The sequence below is a fragment of the Pituophis catenifer genome, unplaced genomic scaffold (assembly GCF_029215685.1).
Source record: "Pituophis catenifer annectens isolate HBS135680 unplaced genomic scaffold, rPitCat1.0.hap2 SCAF_1, whole genome shotgun sequence".
Lineage (NCBI taxonomy): Eukaryota > Metazoa > Chordata > Lepidosauria > Squamata > Colubridae > Pituophis > Pituophis catenifer.
The window spans coordinates 42,085,426-42,098,393 of NW_027256881.1; the positions used below are offsets into that span (position 1 = coordinate 42,085,426).

At 36.5% G+C, this 12,968-nt stretch overlaps 2 protein-coding genes across 3 annotated transcripts in view; one reads left to right on the top strand and one right to left on the bottom strand.

The window, feature by feature from the left end:
- Nucleotides 1-429, bottom strand: part of CAMKMT (calmodulin-lysine N-methyltransferase) — a 267,295-nt gene extending 266,866 nt beyond the window's left edge. Inside the window, exon 1 of the mRNA XM_070948387.1 lies at nucleotides 143-429. Coding sequence (XP_070804488.1) covers nucleotides 143-274 — 132 coding nt within the window. The 5' untranslated portion in view covers nucleotides 275-429. The remainder of the gene's footprint in view (nucleotides 1-142) is intronic.
- A 498-nt stretch (nucleotides 430-927) lies between these two features.
- The window catches only part of PREPL (prolyl endopeptidase like), a 31,006-nt gene continuing 18,965 nt past the window's right edge, over nucleotides 928-12,968 (top strand). The window contains exons 1-7 of one of the 2 annotated variants that reach the window (XM_070948400.1): nucleotides 928-1,067; nucleotides 2,384-2,558; nucleotides 4,797-5,155; nucleotides 6,828-6,956; nucleotides 9,797-9,866; nucleotides 10,995-11,198; nucleotides 12,605-12,725. In XM_070948400.1, coding sequence (XP_070804501.1) covers nucleotides 4,946-5,155; nucleotides 6,828-6,956; nucleotides 9,797-9,866; nucleotides 10,995-11,198; nucleotides 12,605-12,725 — 734 coding nt within the window. In that variant the 5' untranslated portion in view covers nucleotides 928-1,067; nucleotides 2,384-2,558; nucleotides 4,797-4,945. Of the gene's footprint in view, nucleotides 1,068-2,383; nucleotides 2,559-3,055; nucleotides 3,135-4,796; nucleotides 5,156-6,827; nucleotides 6,957-9,796; nucleotides 9,867-10,994; nucleotides 11,199-12,604; nucleotides 12,726-12,968 lie in introns of those variants that run through there. The other variant, XM_070948409.1, reaches the window with a different exon arrangement.

Sequence of the window (12,968 nt, forward strand, 5' to 3'; positions counted from 1 at the left end):
AGGCAGCAAATAACTTATATTCAAAGGAAGCGAAGCGAAACCATCGCCCATCTGCAATGCTAGAGAAATGGCAGGGGATGCGATAGGGTTCCCGGGGGGCGGGGGGGCTGGGGAGAAAGAAGCGGCCGTTGACTTTTCGTACCTGTCTGAGAAGCGTCCAGCGGGCTTTGGCGGTTGCCTGCTTGCTCCTTTTCCCGGCGTCTCCCTCTTGGTTTTCCGCCTGAGCCCTGTCAGCTGGAGCAAGAGAAGCGCTCGGGGAGGATTCTGCAGCCATGCTAATGCCAGCTCTCCCTTCTTTCTCGGCTCTAAACTCAAACTTGAACGAGCGCGCCAAATAAATAAATAAATCGTGAAATGAACCGGGGGGAAGGGGGGAGTCCAGAAAGAATAACCCTAAATTTACTCGGGGGACCGGTCGCCTTCCCAGAAAGTAGCGACCGAGGCACAAGAAACAGCGGTCAGGGCTGAGAAGCTTTTGCCCGAGCCTTATTCAGCAAGAGTTGCTAAAAACCTCCCATTTAGCAATTAGGAGCATGAGAAGAGGACGGAATCATCTTTGATGCGGGCAAGGAAGCGGACGTTTGACAGTAACACGGCTACGGGGAAAGAATGCAGTTAGTGAAGGATTATTTCTTGCTAAACTCGTCTCTTTTATTGCCACGGTAGCGGAAAGCATTGCCCAGTATTTAACATAACTTTTTTTTTAACGTTTAAAAAAAAAAAAAAAGAATAACGCCATTCAGACTTCGGTCTCGAATCAGGGGCGGTGTTTCAGTGCCCCAGACCAAAATGGAGATTTCGCATTTTATTTGCGGGCACAGAAAATCGCCATGTTGATAAAGGGCAAAGCGAAGACTCCGGAAAACCGCCGCCTTCTGCCATCTTGGTTGTGGGCAAGCATTGCGGTGTACGCAGACGAAGGTTTCAGTCGCCGGTTTAACAAGTCATCGCCGTTCGCCTTTTCTGTTACTGTTTGTCTATGGTCAATAGTAAATTGGCTCTCGCGGTCCCTGAGGTTCATGTTTCATTCTGGATTGTTAAATTCCTCCTTACGGAGTGATTAAAAGGTAAAAAGGTTGCTCGTAATATTCCTGTTGATTTGATTAATATATTCCGGTGACTGGAGATAACTGCTACCCTGCTTTAAAACAGTTCGGATCGAGAAATCAAGCCAAAAGATGGCTCGGTTTCCCCCGTTATCTACGAATTAAAATGTTGTGATAAAGCACAAAATGATAACTTCAGTTGTAAAGGCAAAAAAAAGTTGAGACTAAGTATGCAATTCTAAAGTGCTGTACTGCACAATGAAGTGCTATAGGGAAGTGTGTTAGAGTCCACTGAATTCCTCTAGGCTTAACTTTGAATAAGCATTTCAATGCCTAAGTTATTAGCTGGGCCATTGCCTGCTATTTTATGAAATGCCTTTTTCCTTGAGGCTCTAACTAAATCCTCGATTCCAATATATTATCGATTTTATAGAATGGAAAGGCATTTATTTGAAATTTGTTGGATCAGTACTTATTTGTACACACATGTACCAAGAGCCCCCCCATCACAACCAGTTTTGTGCAATGCATGCTTGCCTAGAAAGCAGAAGATAGTGAGCTCTAGTCCTGCCTTAGGCATGATGGCTGGCTGTGTGATTTGGGGCCAGTCATTCTCTCATAGCCTAATTGGTGCAAAACATGGTGGTGCAGCCAGTTCTTGGGGTCTCTAGGTGGCCCATGTTACACTGCTGTTCTGTTCTGCGAGCTGCACTTGCAGGTGGTTTGCTTCTGAGTACAATTCAGGATGTTGGTTATCACTTTTAAATCCCTTCACGGCATGGGCCAAGCTATCTGAGCAACCATCACACCCAATGGGATTGTCCCGCCCCCCTCATGCCAGCAAACAGGACATGCTATGAACCCCATCAGTCAAGGAATTTCAGCTGGTGCATCCAGGAGAGGAGCCTTTTCTTCTGTGGCTCCTGCCCTGAGATCTGAATTTCCATAAAAGCCTGAAGATCTGGCTCTGCCAGTTGACATGGGACCCCAATGAGGATGCATCATGCTGGAGATGGTTGACGGATTAAGACAAGACCCCACCTCTCCCCGTTTTCATTCTTCCTCCTCATCTTTTTAATTGTAATTTATTGTTATTATTCAGAGTATTTATTGCTTCAATGTTTTATTGGCTTTTAATAAGCCACCCAGAATTACTTCTAGATGAGATGGGTGGCAAACAAGTCAAATAAATTAAAAAATAAAATAATACATACATACATACATACATATCTGTGTATGTATGTATAATGTATATGTTTATGCACATGAACCTTTACATTGATTATTATCCCTCTGATTGACTCTGTATTTATCTACACATTTTGTCACAACTGAAGATGTTCCAGTAACAGTGGTCGGGAACATTAATGCATAACATTGCATTAAAGTATGACATCCTCAGCCCATCTCCAACCCAATGCAGAAACAGGTTCTACTCAATTTTGCATGCTGTATTTCAGAAGTGAATTGTTGCAACAATTGTGTCGAGTGGTCCATGTGGCACTAATCAAGGTAAGACTTGAAGTGAGGTCTTACACTGCTACTATTGGCCACCTGGTGGCTATTGCAAACATAAACCTATGTGGTCAATGCTTGTTAAATTTCAGGGCCATTCACATTTTGGCAATTCGAGAATCATAGAGAAAGTGGATGTCTTAGACCTCTTCTCACACCCTCACACTTGGCTCATCTGTTGATTTGGGATGATGGCAGGTATTTCCTATCGTTATTATATACTTTCCTATCAGCCTTGAAAGTTAATCCCAATAAGAAGCAAATCTAGAAGGTACTACCTCTATCTTTACCATAAGAGTAAATTAACAGAATCTTGCAAGTCTGAAATGCAGACCTCCTGTCCCTCATTTTTACTCTCCTGAAAAACAGTGTTGCTTCTAAGATGCTTTCACCACCCTCTTTTGTATTCAAATCACATTAGATTGTTGTCATGGCTGTGGCTGTTCCTCCTGTCTTCCAAGGTCATTCCCACATACCATTATACTTCTATGAGGGAGTGCCTCACTTGGTGTCCTCCTCTTAATCCTGATGTGTGTGAGAGATAGGGATTCAACACTCCATGCTATATTTCTGGTAATCAATTTTTTTAAATAAACTATTTAACTATTTTTTAAAGAAACTATTTTTTAAATACATAGTTTCTATAATATAATCCCATGGACAGGTAGTATAGCCTTTCCTCAAGAGACAGACTAATATCACAAATGTTAAACAAAAAGAGAGCAGCCAGAAACAGCAGAAGATGACAAGTCTGATCTAGGACCTCCTCCCTGTACTAAGACATGTAGGGTTGAATGAAGAGAAGAACAGAGAAAATCTGCACTGCTCCTTCCAAGATGAGCATTCTCACCGGCGACTGCTTTCATCTGCTGGGGCTGTATTTTAGAGCCATCACTAGAAAGCAATCCTTCATTGGGAACAACCACTCCATTTACCAGACCTGTGTCTATTGTGCCCTGAACTATTATCTGTAAAAATTCTGTGCTTTTGGACCCAGACCAGCTGATAACCTACAATGATTCTATTTCTGTACTGTGTCCTGACAGTGCTTCTGCTTGCTGCTCTGCACTTTGCTTACTGGGGATCTTGTCTGTCTCCCTTTTTAAGGGATTTAGTGCTACTGAAGACTGGGGGGGTATGTTTCTTAAAATATAACCATCCAGCCACTGCTATAATTGCTCAACCAAAGTAAAGCCTTGCGTTGTATTCCTTAGTGTGTGTGTGTATGTCAGGCCTGGAACAGGACAGCAAAATTTTTCACAAACATTTAAAAAGGTGTGGGTCTTCAAAAACATGTTGATTTTTTTTATACCCCCTACCCCCAGGTGAATGCCTCTTACCTTAGGGATTCCATGATTGCCATTTAATGTTAACCATATCTGAGCCAAAAGTGGATCCTGTTCTAGTACAAGAAAGATCTAACAAAACTATGTAAATACTTTTTTACATACAAAGATAGATAGTAAAGGTATGTAAAACTGAACTGCAAATCTCAATTGGAAAAACAAGAAATAAGAATCAAAAGCTGGAAATGTGGTTGTGGACATTTTAATAATCAGATTAAAGATAGAGGAATGAGTATATGTGTTGTGAATATTATAAAACGGATATTATTGTAACAATTATATAAAGTTAAATAATTGATATAAAGAATCAGTCTAGCCATTGATGACCTGCAGCAATTTTTCTCAGTGGTACAACTGTTAGATTACACTATTGGAAATATTGGACCAGTTAATTCCTTGAACCTGTTAGGTTCCTGTAACAAATAAAGCACTTGGCATTTACTCCTTAAATTCTTGGTATAAGTCTTCTGCCACCCTTAAGGAGATTCAATAAAATTATATTGGGTTTTTTTGTTGTGAAATAGTGACCTATCTTTTAACAAATGGAATGAAGAGCCAACTTGATGCAGTGGTTAAAGGCTAGAAACCAGGAATCTGAGTTCTAGTCCCGCCTTAAACTCAAAACTACCTGTGTGACCTTGAGCCAGTCATTTTCTCAGCCCTAGAAAAGACGTAATGGCAATTTTGCCAAGAAAACTGCAGGGATTTCTCTAGGTAATCACTAAGAATAAGCACTGACTTGGACCTAACAACATCTTTTGAAAATATTCTTTTAGTGTTTTTTTTTTCTGCGAGTATTGTTTTTAGAAACTAGTAAGGTTAAAAAGTCTCAGCTTTGTTTATAATTTCTCTTTCAAAAAGAAATTATAATTTCTTTTTTCTCCTCCAGGTCTGAACCAGTAGAATTGAAGACTGTATTCATTTGAAAGTGAAACATCTATTGGCTGCAACTAGTTTACTTGGATTTGCTATTACTTTGGACTCTAACAGTTCTCAAAATAAGAATGAAGAATCAAGCAAGATGAATATTTTGTCATCATGTATTCAGGCATTAAATATTTTCCTTCTTTTTTGAAAGGCAGTATTGGTCACCTCATGAACTGCTTTAAATGTTCGTCCACTTCGTCTGTAAGATTTTGTAGTCAAACAAAGCAACAAGTATTTTTCTTTACAACATGTTTTAGAAATGTATGCATTGTTCCTTATTCCCAGGGAAGCATTCAGTCATGGAGGTTTTTTGCCAGCAAGGTAAGCTATTTGAATAAATCATTCAGGCCAATAAATCTTGGCCCTTACACAATAAAAACTGCCTTTTTTCTTGTGTCAGTGACTCACTAAAATTGTTAAGGCAGAAAATACATTTTCAAAGACCATGATACTTACTTTTTGGGCTTCTGTTCTGGATTCACGGTGGCACAGTGGTTAGACTGTCGTTAGACTTCTACTGTGGTTAGATTTCTACTGACTGCTGGCTGTCTGCAGTTTGGCAGTTCAAATCTCACCTGGCTCAATTAAGTTTGACTCAGCCTTCCATCTTTCTGAAGTTGGGGGCAATATGCTGACTCTGTAAACCACTTAGAGAAGGCTGTAAAGCACTGTAAAGTGGTATATAAGTTCTAAGTGCTATTGCTGTTGCTGTTCAATTGTAATTGGATAGTGAGATGGACAACATAGAAATTTAAAAAATAAATTATCATTGGGTTCTGCTATTTTTTTAAAAAAAATGTTTATTCACTGGAAATCCAGGGACAGACTACAGTCCAATAAAATAAAGATATTCCTCATTTCTGCCAAAGACAATTTCTAAATCCTGTAATCAGACATTTAATTCAATTTTGTGTTGATAGAATGAAAATGTTGAATTAAGAACTGAGGGACTGTCAAAAGGGATCTCTTAAGTTTCCATCTTCTATATAGTTTATAGAAATAAAAAACACGGAATTAAGTGGGACTAATCCAATTAAAATTTATATTAGATCAGGAAGAGACTGATAATGGGAACTAGGAGGATGAATGTGTGTTGGACATGTTCACCACCTTAAATTATTTGTAACAATAATAAAGGTGAGATACAAACAAATAAATACAGTAGCATTGCTAATGCTAAATAATTGTTTAACATTGCTAAGATCTTTTCAGCTATGTAGTAGTTTATATAATTTTTTCCCATAATTTCCTTATATTTTTAATTTACAAATTATTATGTTTTCAAATATAGATAGATTAGGTCTTACCATTTGGCAATGTATCAGAATAATAGAAGAACAGATAAGCCTCTTGGACCAAATTGAATTTGCAGATTATAACATTATGTATTACTAGCTTGTGCAAATGATATAATCATCCACATTGCATTTACTTTACCTTCAATCCAATTGATTGGTCCTTGAATTTGTATACAAGTATTAAAACATTATAAATTGTCCATAGATCAAAGGTTCCACATCATTCTTAATGGACAGAGTGCCTTGCCATGAGCAAATAAATTGAGTACCTATTTAGCTCTCATATTGTGAGGCTATCTGTGTGGAAAAATGGAGAAAGTCTTTAATTTTAGAAACAAATTAAACATTGACTTTGCTAATATAATTCATGTTCACATTTTTGCATTATCAATAGCAGCCAGTGGTAGCTCTGGACAGCGTTGAGATCATAGGAAGAGAAGGATTAATTCTTTCAGAATTAAGAAGGGGTAGAACACCTCTCCAAGTCTGCTATTTGCAATTCAAAGGAAGTAGTAGTATTACTGATAAAGAAGACTCATTCCCATAGCTTTCCAACATATTTGGTTATTAACTTAATTTCCTAAAATAGGATATACAAAATTATTAAGGGTATCTTAGTTGGTTTATAATTTCAGATTGTATACGGTAAAATAAATCCTGCTTATTAACATTTAGCATTTCATATCTTTTCTTAGGATCTTCTGAAAGCAGAGCAAAAGAACTGGCGGGTTTGTTCAGCAAACTACATAGATTTGAGAGAGAGAATTAAACAAAAATTGGAAAAACACTATGACAGTCATTCATTAGGTTTAAATAGCCTGATGGTAAGTATTATAAAAGTTGCTAGCTTGCTTATGAGGCTAATTCAAATAATATTTCAAAAATTATTTAAAGAGATGTCTCTATGATAACACTTGTCTTGTTACTGTCCGCATATACATAGCTCATTTATGTGCATTACTTCCATATTATCCCCACCATACAACTATAATGTATTATTATTAACCCAATTCTACACATTGAGAGACTGAAGGAGAATAATTTTCATTGGTCTATTTACTGAATACATTGGAAAAATGAAATTCAAGCCAGGATTTAAAACCAATGTGACAAAGGTTTTTCCATCAAAATAAAACAATTTTGTGATATGTCCATCATGATCATTCCAGAATTTAAATATCCATTTACATTTATTGAAGTTAATGGTTTGCATTTCACTAGGAGAGGGGTGAGGTTTTTTGTTTTTTTTGCCTATTTGGTTTTTAAGACATTTCATGATTATACTGTACATTTGTATTCCATTTGTTTCTGCCAAATTCTGAATATTTTTCTAAACACCTACTGCCTGCATAGGAGAGCAAATGTAATACTTATTGGTTGACTCTGAGCCAGTTTTGTGCTCTCAACACAAATTTTTTATCTGATTGTTCTTGTAGGGAATAATGGGAGGAGGGACCATGAGTCATTACCTAGAGTTTCTGAATGAACAAGTTATAAATCTAATAAATAACATGGAAGCTTACATTATATTTCTGTATGAAGGGATCTCAAGAATTAACTATACCAAGAATATAGAAACATTTGTAAACAACTTTGGATGATCTTGAAAAATAAACCAGAGTCAGATGTACTCATACCCTGGGTGTGTTGCATAACTGATAAGTAAAAACAAACTCCAGAAGAAGGCAATGGTAAACAAGTTTCATATTTTTGCCAAGGATGTGTCCATGGTATTGTTAGGAATCAAGCTTAGCTTAATCAAAATAATATATATTCATGATCTTGAACTTTATCTCACTCTCTAATAACTGAAAAGTATATGTATAAATATACTAGTAGCAGCTAGATATATGTATTAGTTCCTATAGTAAAACAAATGTTTTAAATGGGAAAAATACTATATTCCAGTGCCAGGGTTCATCCACTGACAAGGATAAGAGAAGCAAATGAAATACATTTGATAGCTGGATACAAATCAAACAAATAATGGTCATGGTATATATGTTTCGGTGGGTACAAAGCAGGGGTGAAATTCAGCCGGTTCTATCCGGCCCGGGTGAACCAGTAGCGGCAGCTGTAGGAGGCTCTGCCCACACACACAGACGTCATGACGTCCTTTTTTGTGATGATTTTAAGCCTCTGTGCATACGCAGAAGGCTTTGCGCATGTGCAGACGATGGCAAGTGAAGCGAGTGCATGCAGGGCGCGCGCACATTTGCAAACCAGTAGGGAAGGTAAGTGAATTTCATCCCTGGTACAAAGTAAGGTGATGCCTGTGTACATCTATGTATGCCTTAAGTCAAGGTGCCTATGATAATAGATAACAGAGTGGGTTTGATTAACACTTTGCAACTATAATCCTTGCTTACCAACCACTCCTTCAGTGATCAATTGAAGTTACTGTAGCCTTCAGTCTTCAGAGTTGTGGCCATAGCAGTGACCCAGTGATCTTAATCAACTACTGCACATTTGTGACAATCACAGTGTCCTACAGTGATGTGATCATCATTTGTGAACTTTACAACTAGCTTCCAACAAGCAAAGTCAATGAAAATTGCCACGGTCATATGATGTTGCACTTAACAACCACAGGCATATGATATGATGGCACCATCACATGACATTTAACTTTAGGATCACATCATTTAGTGATGAAATTGCCTGTGCCAATTGCAATCAGTTGGGGACTATCTGTATTAACATAAAGATTACTACTGAATTGAGGGAGATGAAAAAGCTATTGACTGAGATGTGATGATGGTGGAATAAACATCAAGTGTTTAGAATGGTATAAACTGGTTTTTCCCAACTTTGGCTTCTTTGAGATGGGTGGATTTCAACTTACATAATGCTGATGGAGGAATTCTGGGAGTTGAGGTCCACCCATCTCAAAGTGGTCAAGATTGAGAACCACTGGTATAAACTAAGACTGTTTCATTGAGTTAGATCTTTACAGAAGCTTTCTTCAAATCATATGAGGAAAGGTTAAGGGAACTAGGTATATGTAGCCTAACGAAGAGAGGAATTAAGGGTGACATGATAGCTTGCGATACATGAAGGGCTGTCACAAAGAAGTGGGGGTCGATTTATTTTCCAAAACTCCTGAAGATAGGATAAGAAGCGATGAGTTGAAGCTCACTAAAGAGACGTGCAACCTGGAACTAAAGAGAAACTTAGTGACAACGAGAACAATTAACCAATGGAATAACTCTTCCCACCACCACCACCACCACCAGAATTGTGGGTGTGCCTTCGCTGGAAGTTTTCAAGAAAGTATTGGACAACCAATTGTCAGGGATGATATAAGATCTCCTGCCATGGACAGGTGGTTGGACTAGAAGACCTCCAAGGTCCTTTCCAGCCCATGATTCTATGATTCTAATACTGCATTTACCAGAATACTCGCTTGGCAGTAATTGAGGATTCTGAGACTTGTAATCCTAGTACATCTGGAAGACAGCTTGGAGAGAAATGCTAAATCTTACAGTGTTTATCTTACATGAGGAATATGAAGGAGCATATTTTTCTTCTAATTATATAGAAATTCCATGGACCTCAAAAAAGTTCAGTTTATTGTACAGGAATTTGACAAAATATAATTACAGATAATGACATAATTCTAAATCCCTTGTAATGGATCCATCTTTATGTTAATGTTAAACAGATTAAGTTTGGAGACTATATTTACTTTGAAGAAAATGGCTGCATATTTCGTTCAAAGCTAGGAGAAGTAGGTATGATTATTATATTACTAAATTTAATTTTTTTTAGTCGCTGCATATATAGCTTTAATAAATTAAAAGAAACTTTCAATAAGGTCTTACAAAAACAGTGTGTTACATTAGGCAGGAAAAGGTATATGTTATTCTCAGCAAAATTGGTTAGGACTACAACCAGTCAGAGAGAAGCTGGAGCAGGAGGCCACATATCTTAGGTCTCATACTACAAGATGTATGGCCTTGCATTTTGGTGTAAGATATTTTTATTTTAAAATTATGTTTCATTCGGAATGTATGTAAGTAGCTTGAGCTTTTGTGAATTTCAGAGAGGATAGTTGGATACTTAAACCAATTCCATTAACTCCAGGAATCAAACTCCATTCAAAAGAGAATATTTTTAAGCGATAAATTTCATTCAAAGTAGTTTTTTAAAACATACAATAAAGTAATTATGTCTTCTAGGTTTGTAATTTTATTTAGCAATTTGGAAATTGTGCAGCACATAAACTATAGAACAATACTTTGCAACTTTAATATGTGTGCACTTCCAACTCCCAGAATTCCTAAGCCAGCCAGTCATAAACATATACCATACACATACCTATGGCCATTTTAGTCGCCATTTTATTTTTTAAAAATAAAGAGCATGAGAAAATATACTTAAAATAACTAATTTTGTGGTATCTTTTTAAAAAGTGGTGTCATATCTCTTCCATGACTTTGCCAATATATTTGGAAGTGATTAGGGAGTAAAATACATTCAAAAACAGGTCCTTTGTTTTCATTTTTTGCACAAAATTTAAAGTAGAATTTTTGAAATAAAAAGTATATGACCACAGACTTGCCCTGTGATTAAGGTCCATCTATCCATCAATCAGTTGATTAATGGAGAAAATCGCTGTGGTTGCTAAGAATCAATACCATCTTGGCTCAATCAATCAATCCACATCGATTAAAGCAGTGACAAACTAGTCATAAATTCATACCATTGAATTTGAGTAACTTTAGCACAATCAAGGTCTGTATATACAAACTAATCCCAAAACATTACATCTATAAACACATTCAATGGTATAGCAGAACAATGGATGATTTCTTTGCACTAATTCTCCTGTTTTAACATGACTGTTTTGTGTATTGTAGGTGAAGAGAACTACGAAGCATTACTTAGCACAGAAGCTCTACCCTTTGAAAATTCTTTTATCCAGCAAATCCGCATTTCTCCAGATCACGGATATATGGCTACTGGAATTAAAAGTGCCAACTCTGAAGAATATGCTTGTATTATTGTGAAACTACATCCAATATCAAAAGTGGAATGTGTTATCCCAAATGCATTTAGCTTTGGTAAGCATTTAGTAAAAAGGGAATGGGCATCCAGGTGAAAGTATCTTAGACACATGGGCAAATAATCATGTGGAAGTGCTGAATCAAGCCTTTCAGAGGAAGTTATTGCCTAAACTCTTCTTGGAGTAGCATTTGTCTTATAGTCTTGCCAAGTGATTTGCATAACTTTTGCATAAATCTCATGTGTTAGACTAATGCAGCCACCTTAAACCTGGTTCCTTGCATATGTGTAAGTCTGTTACAACATGCTAAATCCACTTGGTTATGGTTTCATAATTTTTAGATTTGCCAAATATTCTGAGATTGGGAAGAGAATATAAATTAGGATAAATGGGAAGACGGTATCCCAATGCAAGTTCCACACTTTTCGTATATGTATCTTGATTTCAGAATACTTAAGAGCAGGAGCTTGTGTCACAAAGCTTGTTTCATTATTATCATGAAACTCTCAGATATTTCTAAATCTGGATATGTATAATCCTATATCAAGCAGCCCCCTACTTCACTAGTTTTAATGAATCTTTCCACATAACAAAACCCATGTGTGTCGAAATTAAGAGCAGTTGAAATTTCCTTCTTCCAAACAAATTGAAACAAATTAAACTTGCTTAAAATGGCATTTTTTCAAAGGACATAAACCATAACTCTTTTTTTTGTTTATTTATATTCTGCCTATCCAGAATTGAAGAAATGATATGTAATATTCTCCAATTTTGTGCCATTAATAACAACCCTGTGAATTGGGTTGGATAGAAATGTAGTAACCTAATGTCATCTACTGAATTTTCATGGCTGAGTGAACATTTAAACCTTGCTCTTCCTAATCCTAATCCAACATTCACACTGTTTTATTATTTGAATTTTAGTCCACTTCATTAAATATTTAAAACTGAAACATATATACATATTGGGAAGGGCCTTTAATATGCAAAAATTACAAGCAGTAGCAATTACTGCAAAGCTTAAATGTGGGGGAAAGCATTGTGACAGTTGTTACGATAGATGTCACAGATGTTAATAGGCCATCATAATAGTGTTATTCATACAACTCAAAAGCTGCAATAAATGTGCTAGATATTGGTATCTTTTTTATTTTCACAGTGGTAAAATACTGTTGTTTGGGCACTTGAAGAAATAGAAAGACTGACAGTTGCAGTCCAGAAAGAAACGCATCCTGCACAGTGGTACTTACTGCACATTGATTGTGCAGGAAAGGAAATCTTGAAAAACACTTGCATTAATCTCTTATTGTTTTTCATTTTAAACTTAATCAGTAGTTAACTCTAGAATTGTGCATGCATGTAATTTTTCATATGTTCATTTCCAATTTATTATTTTATATTGGATTTATTAAATACAATTCCTCATGGTCCCTTAGCAAAAACTAAACTTTCTTTTTTGTCTAGAATGGGCTACACATGAGATTTTGTTCTATACCATCCAAAAGAATCTTCAGTGTCATACTGTATACTTGTCTGATTTTAATAAAAAGCATTCTGAACTGGTGTATACAGAAAGTGACGCAAGGTAAGTCAGATATAGTTAACTGCTTTCTCTATGTATAACTCTGTATTAAATCTGATAAATATAGATAGGACAAATATCCAGAAAGAAACTGCTATGTTTTGATAATAATCAAAAGAAAACCGACTAGAAAAGTTTTATGTAGCAACTCAATAAATGCAAACATTTCTCACTGAAGGGAAAAATTCCCACATTTACAGCTTTATAATATTTTATTCACACATGGAATAATTGTGAAACAGCACC